This window comes from Anneissia japonica, unplaced genomic scaffold, assembly GCF_011630105.1.
Source record: "Anneissia japonica isolate Jap-2015-1 unplaced genomic scaffold, ASM1163010v1 scaffold1891_len642697_cov171, whole genome shotgun sequence".
NCBI lineage: Eukaryota > Metazoa > Echinodermata > Crinoidea > Comatulida > Comatulidae > Anneissia > Anneissia japonica.
In genome coordinates, this window is record NW_022700553.1 from 422,658 (window position 1) to 450,046 (window position 27,389).

At 33.3% G+C, this 27,389-nt stretch overlaps 2 protein-coding genes across 2 annotated transcripts in view; one reads left to right on the forward strand and one right to left on the reverse strand.

Moving 5' to 3' along the window:
• Positions 1-1,008: 1,008 nt before the first annotated feature.
• LOC117103357 (GTPase Era, mitochondrial-like) lies at positions 1,009-10,854 on the reverse strand. Its single transcript, XM_033243898.1, has 10 exons — positions 10,716-10,854; positions 9,411-9,787; positions 8,511-8,588; positions 7,730-7,776; positions 7,523-7,584; positions 6,433-6,545; positions 4,819-5,475; positions 4,067-4,216; positions 2,961-3,041; positions 1,009-1,880 (listed from the first exon to the last, which is right to left on the reverse strand). The coding sequence occupies exons 1-10, from the start codon at positions 10,810-10,812 to the stop codon at positions 1,770-1,772; spliced, it is 1,773 nt and encodes a 590-aa protein (XP_033099789.1). The 5' UTR covers positions 10,813-10,854; the 3' UTR covers positions 1,009-1,769.
• Positions 10,855-16,362: 5,508 nt separating this feature from the next.
• Positions 16,363-27,389, forward strand: part of LOC117103371 (unconventional myosin-XVI-like) — a 61,661-nt gene continuing 50,634 nt past the window's right edge. Inside the window, exons 1-3 of the mRNA XM_033243917.1 lie at positions 16,363-16,673; positions 19,011-19,254; positions 23,148-23,218. Of these exons, the coding sequence (XP_033099808.1) occupies positions 19,026-19,254; positions 23,148-23,218 (300 nt within the window). The 5' untranslated portion in view covers positions 16,363-16,673; positions 19,011-19,025. The remainder of the gene's footprint in view (positions 16,674-19,010; positions 19,255-23,147; positions 23,219-27,389) is intronic.

The following is a 27,389-nucleotide window of genomic DNA, read 5'->3' on the forward strand; positions in this document are numbered from 1 at the left end:
CTTCAGTAGCGAGAGGACATTCCCTTTCCAGCTTGCAGGTTCTGCTTCTCGTTTCATTATTCACGCAGAAGTTTAGTCACATACATTTCTATTTTCTCCAAAAAAGCACTCGCCATTATGAAAATATTTGACCGAAGCAAATCATACTCTAGATTTGAGATATTCGATCAATATCTAAAGTCTCTCTCTTGTAATACTGTAAATGTATTGAAATGAAAATTCACATAAAAAAGTTAAACAATTTATATAGAGATTTAAACTAAAGGAAAAGCTACTGTAATTGCATTCAGGTAAAATTCTAGAAAGGTATTAATTGTGTTAATTATGTTTAATGGTTAAGGTGAAACAAGTTGAGATAATGTATGGAAATGAAATGACAATAAGAGGAGAAGGATATTCAACTAAAGAAAAAAGATAATTGTTCAACTGTACATACAATATTCTTGCGTATAAAATACCAAATTACGATTGAAAAATATGGGGTCATGTTATATGCGAAACATAATATATATTTTTTATTTTTAAATCATGTTCGTTTGTCTTATCTGCGGATCATTCGTAACAAGCAAATTTACTACTGAAATGAAGCTACTAACTGTTAGTTTGAATCAATACAATTTTTAATGCGGGGAAATAAGGTTTAGATGAACATTTAAAAGCCCATAAAATGGTATTATGTGTAAGATCAACCTACATCTGGCTGCATTTTTAGCCAGTTTTAGAGAGCAGCTTAGCTCAGTCAGCTAATCTGGTGGTAGCACACTGTGTGTGTGCTGAACCGTGGTGATCTCTAGGTCCCTGGTTCGATTCCCATCGCTGCCTCTCCTTGTGTTTCAGCTAGAGGGCTGAAATACAAGTTACAGTAGCGCACCATCTTTCGGATGAGACGTTTAAGCCGGTCCCGTGTGATTCTATGGCCCATGTGCATGTTAAAGAATGCAGTACACTCTTCGGAAAAGAGTAGGGGATTGTCTCCCAGTGTACTGCCCAATCACCAACAGAAGGACCCCACTGGAAATACTGTAAGTCTTCTTCTAGACTTTCGTGGGCTATCCTTGGTGTTTACACCGAATAAATCCAATCCAGCTAGATGCAGTATCAAGACCATAAAGAGCAGCAAAAAGTATGATTTTCAACGGTGAAATAGGGAGGTCGCCTTATAAGCCTGACATATAAAAATCGTCCAAAAATCTTCTCAAACACGGGGGGTCATCTTATACACTGATCGCCTTAAATGCGAGAATATACGGGTATATATTTATTATTTGTAATGGAGTGGGCAGCCATACCCATAGTGGGATCCACAGTGTAATCCTTGTGGGGTGCAAGACGACAAATATCTCACTGCATTCCAAGGGTCTTTGCCTCTTTACAACACAATAAGTATATTAGATGTTAGAAAAGTATTTAATACAGTGAAATTTAATAAAAATCTAACTGCCTATCCTTACCTTTTTGTATGAAGTTTTGCGCCACACTACCATTATGTATATTATCGGTCAAGGTGTTTAACTTTACCATACCTCATAAATATTAATTAGGTAATAACAACATTTTATTGGTCAATTCCACTAGGTATGCTGTGTGGTAGCTTCAACTACATCCCGGTGCAATATTTTTGTAGAAGGGTTGCTCACATAGATACAAATACCGTGACATGTGCTAATCTCACCAACGACTTCTACATGAACATCCCTTCTATATATAATATTTCCTTTGGCATGTTATATAATAAAGATATATTTTCCGACATTAGTTACATCTTCAAATCACTTTGATAACTTGACTTTTATTATCAGCAAGACATCACAATGGAATGCGTTCATTATATCTTGCTCGCTCTGTTTAGCAATTGTACGTATCTTCCGCAAAACTGCATTCTGTAAAAAAAATTCGGAATAAAATATTTTAATTCCTTACATCATTGTTATGACTGTAACCTTTGACATTTCAGGGGTTCCAAGTCTCTTGCAAGTCATGGGAGTCTCTCGGATATAGGGAAGGCATCCCACACTCCGGGAACAAGCTAGAAACCCCTGGAAGATAACCAATATCTGTTTTAAAGTTTTACCAACCATATCATCAATTGTTTCCCCGATGTCAGTGCCAATGGGTATCACCATGCAGAGCAAAATATAATTATAGTATAATTGTTAAGAAAGCTTTTTTAAACAGAACTTCTGACAAGTGACCAACAAACAGCGATTAACACGAAACCTCTGCGATTGAGGTGAGGGGTAGATTCAGGATATTTGAAAGAAGGGGGGAGGGCACACGAGTTTAGTCCAAAGTGAGGGGAACTGGCACGAGGGTGTGGCAATAGGAAGGGGAGGAAGCTTAACCCTCTAGATACCGTCTTCGACTATAGTCGAAATTGACCTCAATCCGAGAATTCCCATTTTCGACTGCAATCGAAATTTAGTGACTAAAAAATAGGTGGTTTTCAAATCGCTCTTCTGTTTTTATTTTAGCTCCAATATGTCAGAAATTTTGAACACGTATGCGTGAAGCTTTCTTCTTTCGAAATCTGTGAAGAACTCACATGCGCTTATATAAAAATGTTTAGAAATATCAATTTGAAATCGTTATTAATTTCGAAAATTTTCCGAAATGGCCGCACAAGATGTGTACACAGCTGATGAAGCGATTGCTTTCTTTGTTTTTGAAACATTTTTCTGTATAATTTACAGAAAGTTCCCAAAAATCCACCAGAACAATGTATACTCAAAAAATGCAAAAAACCTAGTTACACTGCAAAAGAATCCGGTATTCAAGGGTTTGCACTACAAAAGAATCCGGTATCCAGAGGGTTAACAGATACCCACAAATATGTGTGCAGTTGATGGTGGTAGAAAATATTTTAACATTTTGTATTCATAATCCAATTTGTTTTTTTGTTAAAACTGGCACACAGAGGAGTCTCCCCTCCCATTAAGATAATGAAATAAAAAATTACTCACATAATGAGATTTCTTGAAGCAGACAAGCCTCTGATTGATGACCAGCGTACCATTCTCATCATAATCCCAGAATTCATTTTGCTGTAGTAAAAATCAAGCGAAAAGCTTCAAATAATTAAGGTAGTAAATGAGGTAAAGAAGATTTTAGGATGTTTGCTTCAATGTGCAGGGTCCTAGGAATCCTAAAAAGTCTAACCTTGTTTAAAATTAACCTACTTCCATGGGTCACATGATGAAAGCCACTTCCATGAGATCTGGTTAAATAATGTATTAATAATGGTAGCTTTATATATTATTTTTATTATTATTATTATTATTTATATCATTTATATAGCACCATTTCTTTGTAGATACAAAGCACTTCTTTTCCCTGGTCATTGGGTCTACATCTTAAATGTTGCTGCTGGTAATCAGCGCAGGAGCAGGCAACGCCCCAGCTACACATAATTTATACTATTTTCTGTGAGATTCATGTTTACCAGTGGAAGTGAAGGAGGTCGTCCAAACATTTCCACGAGAATTTAGCAACTGAGATCAGTGGTAGCGCCCCTTACCGCTGAATGAAATCACTGTTGCTAAAACTGATACAAAGTCAGTACAAGCGACACTATACAGGGGCGGATCCAGAGAACAATGTGAGAAGGGGCCATGAGACGTGCAAAGCACTGTGTAAGGGTACGGTGTTTGAGATTTTTGTTGAGACATGCTTGACCATAGACACTGGAACATGACACTTAAATAGAAAATTAGCTTGTTTTTGAGTGGTGTGCTCCCTCTATTTGTTTTTTCCTAATATCAATTTTTTCTCTCTGTTTTTGGGAGCCCCCTAGCCCACGTAGCTTCACCTGCCCCTGAATTTCCCCTGTTGTAATAAGCCGTGGCCTGTTATCATGAGCAGGTCAATGTGCAAATTTTTCGGTATTACAGGCATCTGTGTCTGTTTTTCTGACATTACACCGGACACATGATCATCTCACACGGATGCGCATTCACACAATATACCAGGGAACGTATGCTAATTTTTCAATAGGCGGAAATCAATAAATCAACTCCAATAATATATAATTTTGTAGGCATACTTTTATACGTCATTTTCCCACAATTACCTGAGTGATATTGTAAGGAATTTCCTGTGGAAGGCATTCCAAAAGTTGTTCTCTAACAGCTTCCTCAAGGATTTCCATTGGTGATAGATCTGTGACAACTATCTTGTGATATTCCCATTCCTCTGGCTTGGCACTTTCCATAAGAAAATCCTGAGGAAAAAGCAGAATCTATATTATTCTCCATCAACTCAAAACCACAATCAATTTTATTATAATAAAAATGATGTACATGATTGTTATAGTGCCTTCTACACATAATTATTACTAATATTAATAACATGAATATTACTATAATTTATTATCATTGTTGTCGTCACTATTATTACAATTATTATTAATATATCACAATTAAGCAATTAGTATAGTGATTTATCATAATAGAAATAGATTATTCAAAGTTTAGATTAGTGAATTAAAATTTGGCTGAAGGCCAGTACTAATCTAACCTAAGTTAGTTATAAGTACAATAATTTCCTCTAGTGTATGGATATGACTATACTAATTGTTATAATATAGTCAATCATTTTTTCTTTAGCAGGCTTTCCGTAATTTAATCAAACAGATGTTGTAGTGGTCATCGATTGCTATAGTGACATGATCAGTATATTGTAAGTACATAAGCTGTGTGTTTGCTTGCATGATAAATAAAAATGTTACTGTAATCCTAGATGCTCACTGGTTTGTTACCATTACAGATAGTATTTCTCTTTAAAGTTACCGCTTAAAATATTATGATTAAATTATATACAGACCTTTAATTCCTGAACACCGTCACCACTTTTAGCAGATACCATAAACACCTTTTTAAAGAGATGCCAACCATGACGTTGACTGAATTCCTTTAACAACTCTCGGTGCCTCCTGTTCGCTTCCACCTGTTTGTCCTTTTCTTCTGTATTATTGGACTCCTTTAAGCTATAAAATTTTGATACTGAATCCAAATTTTTAATATATTTATTTAAGATATCCAACTTTTGGGAACTTGTCCTTTGTGGAAATTGAAATCTGTGATTTTCTTCAGGAACATCTGGTGTATCTAATAAATAATTATCAGAATGCATATGAATGTCTTCTCTGGTACCAGACACTTCCTCTGTGAAGTCTTTCGAGTTAATTTGTGATTCCGGATGAGATTTTAAAAGTCTGTCAGGCTCACAAGGACTAGCAGCCATCTCTGGTTCCTTCTCTGTCATTGACATCAGTATGTCATCTTCTCCTGCAACCTTATTCTTTTCTCTGCGACATGCAGAAACATTTTTGTACTGTAGGTACTTGCTCCGAAATCCCTTATTCTTGAGTAGTTTCTTGGTTAGTGTTCCACTCATCTCAATTGGCTTGTGATCAACTACACCCTCTGTTAATAAGGCTGTCAGCTCAACTAGACTCTGTTTGTTCTTCAAAATATCTACCTGATAAAGAAAAAGAATATATCCTAAAATTATTATTAAAATTTGTATACACTATAATTAAACACATACACTTTTGTATGGTGCTAAACATTTTGAAAAATTAAATTCAATACTTAAATCTATACAGATTTAATACAGAGGACTTCGTCAGTCAGTTATAATGTAGCAGTGACAGAAATGATTATAAAGAGCCATTATGGCTGATGAGGATGATGATGATAAAGAACTGTCATGCTAAATCTTAAGTCAAGAAGTAAACAATGTTTGGCTGATGATGGTGATAATAATAATGAATAAAAATAAATAATAAAGATGTTGATGACCAGAGATGACAATGATGATTATCATCATCTTCATAAAGACAATGATTATGATAATGATGATGATGATAGAGATGATGATAACATAGATGATGATAATGAAGATGACAACAAAACCTTTACATGATCCTTGTCTGCTTGGTGATTGGTTGATAGGAACTTACCTTATTAAGTACCAGGATGCAAGGTGTTTCTTGAAAATTGATTATGATGATGATGATAAAGACGATGATAATATAGATGGTGATGATAAAGATGACAACAACACCTTTTACAGTCATATTATTCTTGCCTGCTTGGTGATTGGTTGATAAGAACTTACCTTGGTTATTTATATGTTAGCTGGGGGTACCAGACTTAAAGCATCTAAAATTCCTATTGGTATCACCAGACATAAATGTATTGCCTTCCAATGTACGCTTTTATCATGTATCATTACTTGTCAATGCATTGTGTGAATACATTGAATTAAATTGAAAATTGAACCTTCATGAGAACCAGAAAAAATTCTTGAAAATTTATGATGATGATGATGATAAAGACGATGATAATATAAATGGTGATGATAAAAATGACAACAAATTTTACAAAGTCATATGATTCCAGCCTGCTTGGTGATTGGTTGATAAGAACTTACTTTATTAAGTACCAGGATGCAAGGTGTCTCTTGAAAATTGTTCAACTCCATCAATATGTCGGTGCTGATCTTCCTACAGGTCCACTTATCAGCCACATCAACAATCACAACAACTACAACAAAGGAAACAGAAACTCATGAATTTAACAAAGAGAATATGAAAGTCATTTGTACTTGGCGGCAATATATTCTTGCTTATAAAACAACGCTTAAAATAGCAAATAAAGATTGAAAAACAGGGGGTCGTCTTACATGCCCAACACATGCAAATTTGATTTTTAAATCATGTTTCTCTTATGTGTGGATCGTCGGCAACATGCAAATTTTCTACTGAAATGGAGCTACTAACTGTTAGTATGAATGAATGTAATTAATGCTGAGAAATAAGATTTTGATGAACATTTAAAAGTTCATAAAATGGCATTACTTGGAAGATTAGCCCAACATACAGCTCCGTTTTTAGAAAGCTGGATGCAGTATCAAGACTATAAAAAGCAGCAAATAGTAGGAATTCCGATGATGAAACAGGTGCCCGTCTTATACGCCTTACATACAAAAATCCTCCAAAAATCTTTTTAAGCTTGTGGGTTGTCTTATACGTGAACCACCTTATAAGCAAGAATATATGGTATGTAATAAATGGTCTTCCGGTTTTAAGAGAACAACTAAAGTTGCATCTAAAATGTTGCATCTATGTAATATTTTACACCTGGTTTTTAAACAAAAGGAAATAAAAACACAAAATGTTTCTTGAAAACAAATGGATTCATTTAAAGGTTTATTTGTTTATTTAGTTTTTGTTAATTTATTTACTGAACCATATTTATAGGTGGGACTGATACAATTCAATACAATTTATAGAAATATACAGAAAATAAGTTTTTCTACAAAGTTAGATAAATATTCCAAAAAGAAAACATAAAAGCTGAAAATTATGGTTTCTATAGTTTAAATTTGTATTACAGAAAAATATGTATAACAATTCATGAAGTCCCTTTTGGTCTATTCAATGAAAATGTTTTCCAACATGGTAATCAGATTAAAATTGTATTGTAAATTGTATCAATTACATGTACAATTACATACTTACTCAAGTCAGCCAATTCTAATGAAGACTTCGGTGATATTACGAGCTCCCTTGGCAGAGAATGGCTATAGTGAGAATAAAACATAAAAAATACAACAAATATTTATATATTATTGATATATAGTAACAACTGCTATATAAGAATTGTTCCACATGAAGAGATATACATCAATATATAAATTAAATACTTTTTAATTTAAGAAGTCATACCGCCTTGCTGAATCCTTAGTCACCATTCCTGGAGTGTCAAGTATTATCTATTACATAAAAAAAAAACTCAAAATATTATGATATTTGAATTAGAAAATTATCGATAACATTCCTTAATTAAAAACTATAAAGATATAAAATTGTCAAAATAAGTTAAAAAAAAATGGGCTATAAATAGTAGCTTAGCTCAGTCAGCTAAACTGATGGTAGCCACTCTATGTGCACTCAACCTGGTCAATTGTATTCACTGCTCTCCTTGTTTCAATAGCGTATTGCCTTTTGGAGGAGACGTTGAGGATGTTTGTCCTGTGAGCTGTATGGCCCATGTGCAAACTACAGAGCTTAGGGGAATTCAAGGGGGTCCAGCTGGACCAGGTGCCCCTTAATTTTTTGAAAATATAAAAAAAAAGGTAATAAACAAAAATTGCATTCAAATTTAAGTCTGAGAGTGCAATTTCCGGCCATCTAAAAGTGTCAAACATAAAATGTTGTATGTCATCCACAACATGGTAGGGCAGAAGAAATCTGAAATTTATTTTCTGGGCCCTCTATTTCCACTTGCTGGGTCATCCACTGCACAGTACATCTTCCTAAAAAGTTAAAGTATTGTCTTTCAGTGTATTTCCAAATCCACCAGCAAGACCTCACTGGAAATAAGTCTTAGATTTTCGTGGGTGATCCTTGGTGTAGTTTGAATAAAAGAAATTGCTAATCCAATTCAGTAGTGGATAAAACAGTATTTACTATTTTTTATTAATAAAAGAAAGAAAGAAAGACTTACAACTTGAGTGTCATTTTCTGAAAAAACAGCTGTTGCCTGACGCCGAGTTGTGTGAACTTTCTTGGACACTGCACATATCTGCAAAGATGATGCAATCAAACCAACGGTAATCATTCCTTTACAAATTTATTTAAATATAAATGTTTGTACATTGTGCCCCCTAAGCCTCATAATAAGACTTTAGAAGTATGTAGGGCATCTTGTGTTTATGTTGTCTTTTGAAGGGATACCATAAAACCTTGAAATGAAGCCCCCCTCTTTGTTTTGCAACAATAGCCTTGAAAAGAAGCCCATTGTACACTGAATACATGGTTGTAATATATTGGTATATTTCGAATCGATGTATTCCTGCCAGGGTAACAGGATATTTTTCACAACCAAAACAACTCCACTCCCTAAGCCTCATAATGAGACTAATACATAGAGCATCTTGTGTTTATGTTGTCTTTTGAAGGGATACCATAAAACCTTGAAATAAAGCCCCCTATTTGTTTTGCAACAGTAGCCTTGAAAAGAAGCCCATCTGGAAAAGATGCCCATGGGCTTCTTTTCTAGATAGTACAGTACATACACTCTACATGAATTTCAAAGAAACAAAATAAATAAAAAAGCATGCTTGGTTCATACATTAGATTAGGTGATCTAATGCTGGTTGATACACTCCAAGATACAGACTGATGGTAGAGTGGCCCTATCTATTGTTTTATAGCAGTAATTTTCCTAAAATTTACAATATTTATTTTGAAAAGAATCCTCCTCTTTACTACTACAAAAGTAGCCTCAAAAAGAAGACCATCTAAAAAAAAAATCCCATTTCAAAAAGTTTGCAAAAAAAGAACCCCAAGGCTCATTCAAGGTTTTGCGGTATACTTTTTCATTAAGGTAAATCTGTGCACCTACCCTTCTACCAAGTAGTGTGTTAACAAGAGTCGACTTGCCAGCATTTGGGGTGCCGATAATCGCAACTCGGACACAACGTGGATTCTCTGGTTGCTCCGGTGGTTTAATTAGAAGCAGCTCTTGTGTTCCTTTATCAGGGCTCACTGGCTCAAATGTCTGAGGACTACACAACTCTTCATCGCTACAAAACTCTCCATCACTACTGCCCTCACCAAGTTCTTTAAAAGCATGTTGTTCTTCTTGCTGAATCTTGTCATTTCCTAATGAATGAGTTGAGAATGTCCTGCTTCTCACAGTCAGTGTGAGCGTGCATTTGCTTGGAATCCATGCAGACTTTGAAGATGATGTAACTTTGAAGTTACTTATCTTTGCAGACACTAAATTCAGACATAAGGAGGTAAATAAACCAAAATAAAAAGAAGAAAAATTAGTAAACATAATAAGACATACGAAAGTTCAACCCTGTGAGTTTAAAACAAAGTTAAGATTCAATTAACTATTGTCTGACAGCTGTGAATATAGTGGAAAAATAAATCTATGTATACAAAAAATGAGAGGTACTTTTTTTGTATACTGTAAAGTCTCGTATGTTGTATAAATAAATGTGTGGCATTCTGATTTTTTACTTTGATTTGATTTATTGGTTCTTCACACAATAATATATACATAATCAGGAACACGAATCAAATGAAACAAAACTTATGAAACACATTGTCATGAAATATGTTACATTTTCAGGAGTACAAATATCAATTTTTAAATAAAATGTGAAGCCAGTGTGAAAGGTAGTCAAAATAAGTTAATAAATTTAGGACTTGACCGAGACTGATTGACTGAACCGAGGCTTGATCACGATAGATGGACACAAGGCAGAAAATGGCAATTTACTACAATTTATATAATTCCTCTAGTCACAGCACTCTCCAAGCAAAGGAGGTATAGGCCTAATAAGCAGGCTGATGACAAAATTTGTTCCATACAATATCGCAGCCGAAACGGTCCTAGTCCTACACATACATTCAATAGAAATTTTCAGGCCTAGCACACTGACAGAAACTAAAAAGAACGGAAAAATTTTGCCAACAAACACCCCTCGACCTCCCTCACCTACTTACTATTGTACTACCACTAGGCCTACGCCGCGGCCTACTAAACTACTAACTAGGCTCCTCACGGTTCACCAATCCCACGGTCGGTAGCCTAGGCCTACCTAGCTAGCGTAGTAGGCTAAGTAAATAGGCTACACTAAAGAAAGTGATTGGTGATTAAGTAAAATACAAAATTCGACTTCTACAGACTACATACCTTGTTCGCAAATATTATTTGATAGTGCTGTTACCCTAACAAAAGGTATCAAATTGTTTTTCCTATGCAACACGTTTCGAGCAATGGCAGCCGCCATTACTGTACGCAAAATATAAAGACCGCCCTCAAGAGGCTATTCCTTGCATAAAGTTTTCTCAAAAGTGCGCGGCTTTCAATTTTGTTTTTACTGTATTATTACATCCTACGTCTAGCTAGACTGATCGTTTTCAGTGATGGATGTAAACCTACTTTTATTTAAGGCTATACTGAAGTAATTGCAATAGCAAAAAGTACTAATATGTACTGTTATTTTAGCTAGCCATAGGCCCTAGGCCTATGTATGGTAGATGAGGGGCCTGCTGGTTGAAGAGGACTAGGCTAGCCTCTAGTCTAGGGTATAGGCCTAAAGCCAAGGCCTAGCCTAGTAGGCAAGCTTAGGGCCGTGGAGGGCCTAGGCCAAGTAATAGGCCCTAGAATAGTAGATCTCTACTACTAGGGTTGATGTTTGACGTACTAGGCCTAGATTATAGGCCTGGCCTACCTAGGCAGCCCTTTTTTTGTTTTGGCGACGGCCACTGGTGGAAAAAATAACGCCTGGTTGGTATAGCTGGTCTAGGCCTACAGTAGGTCTAATAAAATAAAATAATATTAGCCGCTAGGCGTAGGGCGTACGCCCTAGATCCAGGCTAGGTAGGCCTAATCATAAATAGATTATAAATATTGTATTGTTAATATACTAGGCCTAAAGTAAATACCACCACAAACATTTCACCAGGCTCCAACTATTTGACTTCAAGTTAGTATGGACCACAGTCATCGTCCACAGTCATGTATGGATTCTGATCTTTCAGACATGTCACTGACATTGTTGATAAAGTCCGCGCACAAAGTAAAAGTTGACACAGAAGTACTCGATTTAAATTGGTACCAAAAAGCCACTTATTCGGGAGAACGGCAGATGGAATGAAAATTTGGGAGGGTTGGAATGTAGACAGACGTGGCAACATGCAGCCACATTGAGTATTTGCACTACTTGAGATGCATCGAAAACTAACTCAAATTTGTGTGCAAAATGTACTACTACGAAGTATGTGCATGATTGTATTTTACTGTATAATACATGTATTTTAAAAGACCCAGTTTTACGCAAAACCTGTGCGAAGTTCAGCCCTTATTTTATTACCTGCAGACTGATTGCTAGAACAGTAGTGAGATTTGGAAATGGATCACCATGAAAATTTTTAATGTGTTGTGATATTTTACTGTGAAATGTCCAAACAAGGTTTCCCCATTGTGGAATAATAAAGGTTTTTTTGTACTGTATTGTAAAAAAAATATATATATATAATAATTTTCCAAAAAAGATAAGAAAATTCAGTAGATCAGGGGCCCTTATTGATCAGCTCACTGACTAGACATTGAGCTGGAAGGTTCATCCATATGCTGGAAATTTATATAAAATTAAACATACTGACTGTACTTGAGGCATTTAATAGTCAATCTAGTCGGTGTGATGGTACGTAGCCTAACTTCAGAGGAGATATACTTAAAATCCTTCTTTTAACTAGTACTATTAATTGGAGCCTACCGTAAATCCTCAAATAAGCGCTGTTGTCAAATATGTGCTGCATCAAACATGATTATTTTTGCTAAGCGCCGATCTCAAATAAGCACTGCGGTACTTAATTTCGAGTGAATAAGCGTCTGTGTGCAATGAAACACTTTCAGAAATATGCGTTCAAATGAATAAATAGCACAATGAAGACACAAACACGATCTCATAACTACAGTCCTCAGGGAATTACATTGGCTACCAATGAAGCAACGTATCACATACAAGCTAGGGATGCTCATTTTCAAGGCTTTGCATGAAATTTCACCGGTCTATATCAGCAGACTTGTGACCCCCCACAAGCCATCTCGATCAGGCCTCCGCTCGGCTGATCGCTCATTGCTCGCAGAATACAGAACCAAAAATCACTGGGGATCAAGGGCTTTTAAATTTGCAGCTGGAAAAGTCTGGAACCAGCTCTCATTCGACGTTCAAAATTTGTCTTCACTCTCTGAATTCAAGTCTGAACTTAAATCTTTTCTTTTTATTTCTCACTTTGAATCAACTCAATAACTGCTTTTCCCCGTCTCTTACAGGCCGGCATTTATTTTTTGGGGCTACTGTCTCGATTACAACTCCTGAGCACCCGGTCGTCTGTGGCAGGGCAAATGTGTTTCCCGTTCCTTTGTTCGAGCCACCTAGGCAGAGGTCCGGGATCGCGCCAGGGTGGTGATGGATTGTGACCCCGAAGAGTATTTGCATCTTATTTTGCCTATCTTTCCCATCCTGTCTGGTCCGACACAAATAAATATATGTTAATGATTAAATAAATAATTTAATTATTTAATTTAATTCACATAATGATGCGGAAAATGGCTACATGTACACTCAGCAGGTGGAAAACGGCGCCGCGACCACCCCTACTAGGGATGGATACGTGCGCCTAACAAAATGACATTATTATTATTATTATTATTACAAGCATTGTTTATTTACATTGATGTGAGGTCTATGATAGGCCTATCAAACTATGGGAATACGTGAGATTGGTAACAATAGGAACAATGGAAAGCACCACGCCAATACTTTTAATGAGTGCTGTCTCGACTAAGCCATTTATGGTCTATTATGGTTCACTTTTATCTACACTACTTATTTTGTATTTTGTACAGTGTCGTAATTTAAAAAAAGATAAACTGCATCATTATGACCTCCTAACCTGTGTTTTTTTATCCTTTAGAAAGCAACCTAATCCGAAAGTCCTTTGTGTCAGAGACATAATTTTAGCTTTTTTGGCTGAGCTTTTACAGCTATCATGTACACGTATCAAAGACTTTTTCAATAATTAATGAAATATGTTCCACAACTAATAAGACTAAAATTAAATAGTACATTAATTTTCTTTTAATTTTCAAATATGGTAGCAAAACCTGTGAGAAATTGAGGAACCCATAATATTATTTATCCACAGTGGACTCATGGTGAATATTTTGTGTGCTAGACTTGTATAACATTTTATTCAGAAACGAATACAAGGTCGTATGGCCATACATGATGAGATATTAAAATAGAATAGGCTGTATTATAAACTACCCACACCACGTACCATCAAGATTATTGAAGCCACATACTGTTTTTTTTAAGCAAAAATTCTTTGATGGATTGTGATGTATGTCTGGCCTTTGTTCTTGATTGAACATAGTGGGAGGAATTATGAATAATAGAATTTTGAGGTTTTCTGATGGATCATATATGATTAAAATTGTTAATTTAAAACATTTCAAAAGAATGTTAAAAGGGATGAGGACATAAAAGATAGTTACTATAAGCTTAGGGGAATTATACATTAAGACTAGTCACAAAATATACATGTTTTTTTCAACTTTTTAATTCTGTTTAACTAAACAGTTCATTGGGACTTCATTTATGCATTATAGCATATTTATATACATACATTACATTAGGCTACACTGAGGTGTGTCAACACTTACCAAGTAAAACGTGTCAGTATTTTTTTTTTTTAAATGTTCAAAATAGCTGAACATTTAAGGATGTGACTGGTGAGTAAGGTTGGGCAATGTAAATTGTCACTTTTTTCTGTACACTTCCAGATTGATGTGGGGTCTATGATAGGCCTACCAAACTATGGGAATACGTGAGATTGGTAACAATAGGAACAATGGGAAGCGCCACGCCAATACTTTTAAAGAGTGCTGGTCTCGACTAAGCCATTTATTGTCTATTATGGTTCACTTCTCACTACACTACTTATTTTGTATTTTGTACAGTGTCGTAATTTAAAAAAAGATAAACTGCATCATTTTGACCTCCTAACCTGTGTCTTTTTATCCTTTAGAAAGCAACATCAACCGAAAGTCCTTTGTGTCAGAGAATTAATTTTAGCTTTTGGCTGAGCTTTTACAGCTATCATGTACACGTATCAAAGACTTTTTCAATAAGTAATGAAATGTGTTCCACAACTAACAAGACTAAAATTAAATAGTACATTAATTTTCTTTTAATTTTCAAATATGGTAGCAAAACCTGTGAGAAATTGAGGAACCCATAATATTATTTATCCACAGTGGACCTCATGGTGAATATTTTGTGTGCTAGACTTGTTGTATAACATTTTATTCAGAAACGTATACAAGGTCGTATGACCATACATGATGAGATATTAAAATAAAATAGGCTGTAAATAAAACTACCCACACTACCTACCATCAAGAATATTGAATCCACAGACTTTTTTTTAAGCAAAAATTCTTTGATGGATTGTGATGTATGTCTGGCCTTTGTTCTTGATTGAACATAGTGGGAGGAATTATGAATAATAGAATTTTGAGGTTTTCTGATGGATCATATATGATTAAAATTGTAATTTAAAACATTTCAAAAGAATGTTAAAAGGGATGAGGACATAAAAGATAGTTACTATAAGCTTAGGGGAATTATACATTAAGACTAGTCACAAAATATACATGTTTTTTTCAACTTTTTAATTCTGTTTAACTAAACAGTTCATTGAGACTTCATTTATGCATTATAGCATATTTATATACATACATTACATTAGGCTACACTGAGGTGTGTCAACACTTACCAAGTAAAACGTGTCAGTATTTTTTTTTTAAATGTTCAAAATAGCTGAACATTTAAGGATGTGACTGGTGAGTAAGGTTGGGCAATGTAAATTGTCACTTTTTTCTGTACACTTCCAGTAGTATTATTTTAATTTGAGTCAAAACGTTAAGATAGGGATGTGGCAGGATGGTTATATTTTGAGTTTTTTCCTGACTAGATGTTGATTATGGTTTTTTTTTTTGTGATGAACTGGTCATACTTAGTTGTTTGTTGTGACAAAATTTGGTCCACGTTGTGGTGAATTAAACCGGGGGATGAGGAGTTGAAACCTTTTAGGCAAAAAGCTGGGGAGAAAATCTTCTGTTGCTGTCTGCTTTACTTCATTGCAAACTCACTGTAATGGACATTTTTTTTTCTCTAAACATGTTTAACATAAATCTTACAATAGCCAGAGTTTCAAGGCTTTTAATGTGGCAAGCACAAGGCAGCATTGTGATGACGATAGGCTAATACTGCAACCCTATAGCCCCAACTGTCATAACCCATTGTACCGTGAACCATCATTTTCCGACAAAGCCTCAATGATGTCAAACTTTGAGTTTCAATGTGAGAGGTAGAGAGGTGATGTCTGAATCGTTTATGACTCACATGACTGTCCCCCACTTGTTATGCAAAATTGCTCATTACACAGTGCACCTATTAACGTTCGACCAAGCGTGACATACTAAACACTGCAACAAACCAATAGGCTTTATATTGCTTGTACAATAATACACCCAATGACTCTGACCATAAAATAGATTGAAATTGACCAAATATATAAATTTTTACTAAGTTGTTCATATCCAATATCATGTAGAACTTCAGTGGTATTTACCTTAATACAACAGATGATATTTCTTTAATTTCTATTAAATTTTCTGAAGATTTTATTCAATTAAATTCTGTTTTGTGAAACTTTCAGTCAATTTTATTGATCTCCAATGGGTTTAACAAGTGCAGTGTTTTCATGCATGGCAGATGACATTCACTGTGTCTATATTTGGCTGTATGTTTATTTTCTCTACCATATTTATTGTCAATCAGGATGTATTAGTAATACATACAGAGCAGATCCTTGTGAGATTAATATATTATTCAATTCCAGTGTCAGCAACAGGTGAAATACATATTTTAAACATTTTCTCTATCAGGTGGCGTATAAACTATAATATTCAAGAGTTACTGCTGTTTTCAATTGTTCTCACAACTACACTACCAAACGCAAGGATAAAGCAGGGTATGCATGGGTGTCTAACCTGTAGATAACTAACTTAGTGGTAAGTATTCATTTCATTGCACCCCTGTTGTTAGGCTGCTGTTAAAGATTTATTATGTGGTTCTTTTCTAGGGCGTGAACATGGAGCTATAAAATTACCATAGTGGGACAAAAGAACAGCCCAGCATAGCATAGAGTAGAAAACTTCAACAGCCTAGCTTAGTCCAGATAACTTATCACATTTTGCCTTATAGATGAAAAAGGAAAGGACATGAAAACATCAGTTCCTTATTATTGGGTGTAGGACCGTTTCTGCCACAAAAGTTTGGCCATGATGTATGAAGCACCTTTTTTATTTGTTTTCAGTCCATTTAATTCATTAAATCACTAATTATTATAAATATCTTAATACTGATAATTATTATATAATAACTATGCATATTGACTTGCAAGTAATTAGAAGACTGGGAAAGGCAAACAACATGTTTTATTTATGTCAATTCACCAAGAGAAGCTTAGGTCATGCAAAACATAAGAAATTAGCGTAATAGACCAAATCAGTCACCAAGGATGATAAGTGAAAGGCAAATGGGAAGCACCCATAAAACAGCAAACGGCCATATAATGCAAAACAATTTAAAATTAAAATTAAAATTAAAATTATATATATATATATATATATATATATATATATATTGTATAACTGTATTTTTTAATTTAAGTAAAATGAATTTCTGATTGATATGATCAAATAAAGGATTGAAATAGAATCACAATTTTATTTTAAATGCTTTATGTCATATTTAGTTGGTGTTGCATGCATGCATGTGGTATCTTAGTGGTTTGTAAAGGTAGAATAACCCATTTATTTTTATTTAATTTTTGTTTATTTGCAGTATGATTGACTTTCAATATGATGTTTGATTTTTAGCTTCCCATAGCTTACCAGAATTTTTAAATTGTAAATTTGTATATTCTTTTATATTTTTTAATGTGAATTTCAATATATTTTGATGGAATTTGTGCAATTTATATTAAATAAATTATTTTATTTTTTTTATTTAATAGGATTTATAAAGCACACATATCCAGAAAACTTCCAAAGGTGCTTTTATCCCTTGTCGCTGGATACAGAATCTATCATGCACCACGTGCAACCTCCCCCTCCCCCTGGGGAGTATTCCAAGTTAAGCTACATTTACACTAGACACGATAGCAACACAACGTCATATCATCGTGTCGTTTATATTGTCGTGACGTTATCATGTCTAGTGTAAATGTGGCTTTATGCATGTAATCATCATTAGTAATTTCATTCAAAATCATTCACCTCTTACGAGGTACTCATTTATACTTCTGGTTGAGAGAGACAAACACAGATAAAGTGCTCAAGGACACGAACAGTGTGATGAGCATCGGTCCCAAATACTCGGCCTTCCGATTGAAAGTGCCACACGTTTCTATGGCTTCTACTGTATGACTGCACCATAACTTGCACTATAGCAGCCATAGAGTAGTACAGTAGTGCTTAGTAGCTTTATTATTTTGTCATACCACAACGATAGTGCCGAATTAAACCAGAGCATCGGGGAAACCCCTACTCTTCAAAATTGGTACAAAGTGCACTTGAGCCACTTATTCTGCTTTTGTGTGTACATACAGATGTACCAGAACAAACAATATATAAATAGTATCAATACAGTAACATACTTGCCAAATTTGAGAGAAGTGCTGGCTTGAGATTTTGGCGCGGAAGGGACTCAAGTAGACGTGGGTCCAGGGCCCACCTAAATGCCGGACATTTTTTTGCATAGATGGTTTCTAGTGCACTCTAGGGGGCCACTCAGTGTGCAGGTAGTAGCTCAAATTTAAACATCGCGACAATTTCTTCCGAAGTTTTCAGTCAAAAATGGCCTGAAAGTTGTACAGACATGTGTGCCTTGCCCAATATATAAAATTACTACATTTTTTGCAATGAGACAGTTGTAAAGTGGGAGAATGTATGTGGATGGCGGGAGGGCTTGAGATTGGGTCAAAAAGCTGGAGTCTCCCACCAGATGTGGGAGACTTTTTAGGTATGTAGGAGCTTGTCCTATCGCTTTTTTTGGGGCTTCCTTCTTTACCTTTATAAGGAAAATTCAAAATCCTACAGACATTACAATGTTTTCCATCTTTTAAAAGCAAAAAAAAAAAAAAAACTTTATAAACATTTCTTGTTGGGACATTTTCCCCAACTCCTAGAAACTGATTCACATAATGATGTCTATCCTTAAAAAGAAAAAAAAAAACCAAACCATATCCTGTTAAAAAAAATAACAGATTTAGAAGCATGCATTTTTTTGCCTGAGTACTGTATTTGTGGTAGAGATGACTACATTATAACAGTTTTATCTTGCAGAGCAACAAAATTACTATGGAATCGATAGAACAGTCATTATTAGAAAACTTGCCTCGCACACAGCGACTGAAACTTGCCAAGAAATTTCGGCAAGAGCAAGTTAAACGATTTAATACTTGGCAAAAAGAAGTTCGAGATAGCCCGCTAGCAAAGAATCGAAAGCAGAACAAGAAAGGGTTGAATGTTAGGTTTCAAATTTCAAACAAACTCAGAGATGCAGTTTCAAGATTTGATGATCAAGAAGGTGAGATTCATTTGTGATATTTGTCTGTTTTCCTACTAATCACCAATCTCATAGGATATGTGTGTTACTAAATAATAACAATTAAAACTAAATTATTTTGTATTGTCATCATCATCATTTATCACAATCGGGTTTAGCCAGAAGAAGGAAATACTGTAGGCCATTCAAAATGGAAGACGGAGAACTCATCTTGGGTGGGTGAGTGGTATTTGCTAAAGGTAGGCTAGGCCAAGCTGATTAGGTCATGGAAAAAGTGGCCCTCATAAATAGTTTTTGGACGGCCGGAAGGCTCGCTGGCTAAGCCCTTGATCACAGTCATCATCACCATTAAGATTGTCATCATCGCCATCATCATCATTGTCATCACCATTATCTCAATCACATAATCATCATCACCATCATTGTCATTACCATCTCACCGTCGCACCATCTTCATCTTATTTTAGTGTTACAGTATATGTATATATTGCACTGTTACAGTAGGCTTCAAATTTTGTTTCGCCTGACCGTCCTAGCGATAAAACGTAAATATTTGATGTTTTGAAGCCAATTAAAGTCTTATATAATGATTGTTGAATTTTATTTGAATAAAATTCCAAAATATACTTTGTGTGTATTCTGATCCAAGTTTTTCACTGATCCAATGAGGTTGAAATGTATCATTTTCTCGGAATATAATAAAAAAGTAAAAATTGTCCAACTGCCCATCCTGATTTTGTTCATTTAATAAAGGCAACGCAACAATATTTTTTTATCTTATATTTGTTATTAATGATATTATTAATTGGTTTACTACTGCAAGTAAAACCTTTGACTGGAAAATTGCATTTGTATATAATTTTAATGTTTAGCAGAAAAGAAAACAAAAATGTTGGCTTAAATTACAGTCATGTGTGAGATGATGTCACTCCCAGATTAATCATTAAAGATTTAACAAGAGTTGATTTGGTTAATGTGTGGAGTGGGACTTGCTGTATTTGTCATTTCCCACCAAATCGTCCAAGCATGTCGTGTATGCCGCAGTCCTATTTTATACTGTGTCATACCCTCTGTTATATTATTAGCCGATGTACAGCTGCTCTGTACTCTATTATGTCTGCTAGTGCGCTGCTTGAAAGATTTAGTGTTTTCTTTCGTCGCGCTAAGTGTTGTTTTTAATTGTTGAGTCATAACAAACTCATTTCCCCTGAGGACTTTCAGTGGATACACCTGAACTTATCTTTTGTATTGGAATTATATTTTTCATTTTTTGGTTTAAATTTTGTGATGTTGGTGAAAATTGTTAGTTTTGTGACAACTATTTGGATTTATTTAAACTGACGGTAAATTTTTGTTTTCTTGACAACATACCATTCAACATAACTTGCATGGTTGGCTGTTTGAGTTTGTTTGGTCTGATGTATGCTCTATTGTGAGACCTGTCTCTTATACACATCTAGATGTGTATAAGAGACAGTCCAAAAAATATTAGACAACAGTGGAGCCGTAGGATTAAATTATATTGAAATGATTCAATGGCCCAGATAACCTTTAGCTGATCTACTTTGACAATATAAAGATCAGCTTGTTAACAGGATTTAAAACATTTTTATATAGTATTCTGCTAATCAAAGCATTATGTTTTAAAGTGTGTGTATAGAGTATGAAGAGTCTACGATCAGTGGATGCTTTGTAAACCAAAATCGGAATACAAAAAGGGACTACCTCATGCAATGTTATAAAATAGTTTTGCACGTTCAGAAATACAATTGACATGTCGACAAGGACGCGAAGCCCTGCCCACAAAGTCACGAAAACCTTAGACAATGGCGGCTAGACTTACCGAGTTGGCGAAGATTTTCTTTGCTATCAACCTTCTTTAAGAAAGAGAATTCAGGGTAGGCGGTATGCAAATGAATCATATATTCATAGTGTTAATCTATTTCATGGATTATGGCGGGGAAATTGTTGTAAAAGCCTCTGTATTTCGCTCCCAAAGGAAGAGGGAAAAGCCGCATTTATTCAACCTTGTTGTCAGCAAAGGCCAAGTCACTGATGCTGATGCGCACTGCTCGTGTAAATCTGGGTATCTATAACCAAGCATAGACATCTAGACCTAGGCTCACGTATGTTTCGCTTTTAAACCAGCTGTCTAAGGAAATTAAAATGTCCAAGAAAAAGTTTTTGATCACGTGACTAAATGACCCTCGCTGATTAGTCAGTTTATCTGTCAATCACATCTCGTTGAGATGTTAATTCTTGGTAAACTTGGCTTGACGTGACATAGCCTTCCGTACCTAATTTAAAGTATTTATATTCATTATTTGATGAATAAAATTATTGTTGTGAATAACTAGAAACTTTTTTTTTTATTGATTAACATTTCAATACATTTAGTACCTTATTTTAATTTTCTTTATTTTTGCTGTAGAATATTTATCTTGTTTCTTGTTTAATTTTTTGTGTGCTCTTTTAAAGTTTGAAATTGTATTTTAACACAGCCCCAGGGAAGAACAGCCATTGGCTGAGTCTGGGCCACACGTTTATAAATAAATTTTATTATTATTATTATTATTATTATTATTATTATTATTATTATTATTATTATTATTATTATTATTACAGTATATTAATTGATTTACAGTAGACCTCAAAATGAGACATTTTAAGCCATTAATATAGTTTCTATACAGTAAAATGGTGTTAATGTTAAATGTGAAAAACTGCGTATAAAAAATAATAATATAAAAGGAAAATAAATGTTTATCCAACAGATTAATTGTCATAATAGAAAATATTTTGTAATTTCCCAATTAATTTACTAGTTCATCCTACCTTAAATTATAGAATGATAAGCAGATCTTTTCTGAAGTTATAAAGTCATAAGACATTGTCATCCCTTGTGAATTGGTAGATGAAAGGAAAACAAGACATGAGCTTGTAAAATTACTGAACCAAAACGCTTTCCTTTCAATATGATTATGTTTCATTAAACTATATGAACATAGAAAATTCTTTAAAAAAAAAAAACTATCCCGGATGAATTTGACATTAAAAATGAAAAAGAAAGAATGTGTCAGACGGAAATGCGCATTTAACTCTGAGTATGCTGTCAAATGGAGCAAGAGCGCCACCACGACCTGATTAACTTTAACAGCGTTAGTTTTAAAAATCTCATAGTGCGTGTAAAACTTATTTGAATGCACGGTTTAAAACATATGCACATACATACAGTACATTACAGCAATTAAATAGTGCTATTACATGAAGATCAAAGCACTCAAACCATGGAGCAGCTCATACTCCAACTTTCTGCTTCCCTAAGGGTCTCTTCATGTCTGACTTGGTAAACCGGTACTAGCTAATCTTGTCTGTTTACATAACATCACAACCAGGGAACAATTCCCTGATCACAACTAATGAGACACTCATTTATTACAATGTTACCCAATCAGTCAATGACTGAATGCCTCTAAGCAAAGCCATAGTATTTAGAGCTCTTTCTACTGACATATCTTTAAAACTTAATTATTAGTTCTATAAATGACCATAAGGTAACATTAGGTAATTCCAGGTAAGGTGCATTTGACCGCAGATCAAATTGACTTAATTGGCCTCTGGCAAATTATGAAATAGAAGTACAGGTAAACCAAGTAAGCTTTCATTGATAGTGATACAAAAAAAAACACCCCTTTTATAATAATTGATAACCACCTACTAAAGGTCTTTTATTGTATTATTTATACATCAATTAATTGGCAAGGAAAATGTTATATAATTCTAATTCTTAATTGAAAGTTTATTAACATTTAAGAATTTCAATTATTGTTTGTTAAATTATTTAGCAATCACATATGCTGTATCTTTACTATCAGAAACTTATATTTAAAAAAAAATACTTATTCTATCCACAGTGATTATTTTACTGGACCAAGGAGCTGATTTGAATACTGCTTCAGATACAGGCGTCACAGTCTTACATCAGGTAGGCCACCTTTCAATTTCTCGTAATTATTAATTCATATATTTAAAGGTAGTTTAATAATTATTGTTTTAATTAACCTATTAATTGTTTGTATTGTTATTTACTTTTGTGTAGATATTTAGAATTGCAACATGAGAGAAATCCTTATTTTTTTACTATTTATTTATAAAAATTGTCAATTATTATAATGATATAAACATTTATTTTGCATAAATCCAACAGGCTTATAAAGTGCATTTAATATTAGCCATTTGGCTCTAAGATAACCTAAAAACAACTACAAAATAATAAATAATGATAAATCAGAATTTTTTACTGTGCCAATTCAAAAATTATTAGAGGTGCCAAGTGAAAAATAAACCAGAATTTATTTATTTTGTTATTTATTTATTTCTTCTTTAACCAGGGTGGCCTGTTTAGTGTTGAACACTGCTCTCCCACAGGGCTCAGGATGAATAAAAGTTTTTAGAAAATAAGGAAGTTTTGTGATTCTTTTTGAATAAAACTAAATTTTTTAGTAATTATTTGAAACACTAATGACAACTATTATTAGTTGCATCAGTTTTTAACATTCAGAAATTGACAATATCTTGATAAAATTAATTAATCCATTAGTTGATTAGAATCTCGGTCATTTTAATTATAAATTGTGTTTCTAAGCCTGATTTTCGACACTGTTTAGTGTTTTGAATTATCAAATTTGACCTTTCATATTAGTACGTTGAAGGTCATCCGCTCAATAGACAGCCACATTGCTTATTAAAGTTAGATATCTTCTCACCAGTATGAGTTATATTAATTAATGATGATTAATAATTTTTTTAAATGATGATAGATTTTGTTTAGGACTAATAAACTTATAAATAAAATTGTATTTAATTTTAACATACAGTGTAACTTCCTCTTGAAAATTAGAACAATCAAATATTTTCCCTACCAAATGTTTTGATCCCTGTCTCATTAAAAATTTGATAACTTGATTGGTTTTAGTTTAGTTTTGAGGGTTTTTTTAGATTTGATACACACTTCTTTCATCACAAAATAACAAAATAAAACCTGTGCCTAGACTTTTTTACATAATTAAGATTATTAAATCAAGTATTATGCACCCAAACCACAATACAAATTAATACATTTATTATTATTTATTTATTATTTTCTTTCTTCATTCTGAAATACTCTTTTAATACAGTGTACTAGATTCCATAGTGATTTGGTTAATATATAAAAGTAAGAAAATATATAATAAATAAAACTTTACGTAACAAGAAGTTTTCAATTTAGAATTTTAAGTATATTCATTACTTAAACAACAATACAAATTAATAAATTAATACAGTATTATAATAGGTAATGCCAAAATATTTCCCCGCTTTTTAGTTCGCATGCAAAAGTGAATGTAGCTTTAAAATTTTCTAAAGATTTTAATACAGATGTCACTTTTTTCATCACAAAATAGTACAATAAAACCTGTGGTTAGACACTTTTTAACTTAGACTACATTTTAGATGGATTAAATCTAATATATACACTCAAACCACAATACAAATTAATATAGAAATTATTATTACTTTTTGACTTAAGAACCCAGGAGAGTGAAAAAAAAAAATTCCCCACTTTTTTTTTTTGTATGCATGAGTGAATGTTCTTTTGTATTTGGAGGACATAGGTTCGGATCTTGTCTGAGTCAGTTTGTAAATTTTGTTAATGATGTTTAGATTTGATTTCCACGTTCAATTCCTGTGTAACATCCTGTTAACTCATTCACTTGAACCTTTCATCCACTTCATAGTTCTTTCACTAATGACAAATCTCTCTTCTTTATCTCTTTATAATGATAATATTATTTATTTTGACATTCCAAGATACAATGTATAATTTCCAGGAAAGAGGCAATTAGTCCAAACAAATTTGAACTCTTTTCTTACACTATAAAATACAAAAGTAACAACATATTGCGAAAACTTAAAATTAAACTTACAAAAAATTAAGAGGGGAAGTCCATGAATAATGTCTTAAACAAATCAGTTTAAACAAAATAAGCAAACAATTGATAAATAATTCATACTAATCTATAGTGCTTGATGAGAGCAGACTGAAAACTAATTGTGATTGTTAATACTAATGTAATTTATATAGTAAATTATGTAAACACCTATGCACTTTTGCAACAGTGATTTGGTTAATATATAAAAGTAAGAAAATATACAATAAATAAAACTTGACTTAACAGAAGTTTTCAATTTAGAATTTTAAGTATATTCATTACTTAAACAACAATACAAATTAATAAATTAATACAGTATTATAATAGGTAATGCCAAAAAAAATTCCCTGCTTTTTTGTTTGTATGCAAAAGTGAATATTTTTTTGGATAACTTAATGTAGCTTTGAAATTTTCTGAAGATTTTAATACAGATGTCACTTCTTTCATCACAAAATAGTACAATAAAACCTGTGGTTAGACACTTTTTAACTTAGACTACATTTTAGATGGATTAAATCAAATATATACACCCAAACCACAATACAAATTAATATAGAAATTATTATTACTTTTTGACTTAAGAACCCAGGAGAGTGAAAAAAAAAATTCCCCACTTTTTTTTTTTGTATGCATGAGTGAATGTTCTTTTGTATTTGGAGGACATAGGTTCGGATCTTGTCTGAGTCAGTTTGTAAATTTTGTTAATGATGTTTAGATTTGATTTCCACGTTCAATTCCTGTGTAACATCCTGTTAACTCATTCACTTGAACCTTTCATCCACTTCATAGTTCTTTCACTAATGACAAATCTCTCTTCTTTATCTCTTTATAATGATAATATTATTTATTTTGACATTCCAAGATACAATGTATAATTTCCAGGAAAGAGGCAATTAGTCCAAACAAATTTGCACTCTTTTCATACACTACAAAGTACAAAAGTAACAACATATTGCAAAAACTTAAAATTAAACTTACAAAAAATTAAGAGGGGAAGTCCATGAATAATGTCTTAAACAAATCAGTTTAAACAAAATAAGCAAACAATTGATAAATAATTCATACTAATCTATAGTGCTTGATGAGAGCAGACTGAAAACTAATTGTGACTGTTAATACTAATGTAATTTATATAGTAAATAATGTAAACACCTATGCACTTTTGCAACCGGAAGTGAGATAAATTATTTAACAATTCACTACATAAATAAATAAATAAATTAATTAATAATGAATTATTAACTAATTTATTTATTTGGGAAATACAATAATTTTAAGTTTCTTTGTTCAGTTTAATTAATTAATTATGATTTTTTTTTCGCTTTCTTGTCCTTACATTTCTTGCCTCTTTCCATGTCTTATTTTCCTTTCTTTTTTTCATTTCTACCTCCTCTCTGTCTTTTCCTTTATTTCCCTATATTTTCTTTCTTTACCTTTTCTTTCTTACCTTTTCCTTCTTTTATCTTTCTATTTCTTTCATTTCTCTCCTTTCCTTTCTTCTCCTTTTCCTTTCTGATACATTCCAAGTTTAAATCTCTCATAAACCCTTGGCTGGCCTGTTTCATAAAAGGGTAGACTATAAATAAACCTATACCACAAAAAATGATCATACTGATCAGAATTAAATTTCAATATAGAGACTGAGAAATGTTCCTACAAAAGACATGGAATTTGATTTTTTGCTGACATGGATTAACCCTGACCCTACCAAGGCTAAAACCTAATAATATGATTAAATCATTAATTGATCAATGTCGCGACATCACTATTGTCCTAGTCATCTACTGAGATATGTTCAGCATTCAAGAACATGCTATGTGTATTCTACTGTATTCATTGTGTAAGGATTATAGCTATATCGGTTTTAGTACCATAAACAAGATCACATTTTTGCTTAAAAAAATAGCATTTTTTTTGTTGCTACATACTGTTACAATATCTTAAACATAATTATATCGTTTTTAATTGATGCTAATGCTATGATGTTGAAATGATTAAAAGTAAATTGCAACCTCAAACCCAGTGGTTTGTACAAAGGTCCTCATATATTTATTTCTATGTATTAAAAAAAAACCACTTAAAAAAACTCAAAAAAAACCCCAAAAAAACTAAAGAAATAGTGATATTAAACTTTTTAAACATTAACAACTGCACTTCCTGATTCTGGATAGCGTCGTTTTCTTT

Bases quoted from the DNA above. Each gene is read 5' to 3' on its own strand.
- LOC117103357 (XM_033243898.1), bottom strand. From the start codon at position 10,812: ATGGCGGCTGCCATTGCTCGAAACGTGTTGCATAGGAAAAACAATTTG. The intron at 5,476-6,432 runs GTAAGTTCTTAT...TTTCTTTATCAG, and splicing joins GCATCCTGGTACTTAATAAA to GTAGATATTTTGAAGAACAA. The intron at 1,881-2,960 runs GTGAGTAATTTT...TTTTTTTTACAG, and splicing joins GCTTCAAGAAATCTCATTAT to AATGCAGTTTTGCGGAAGAT.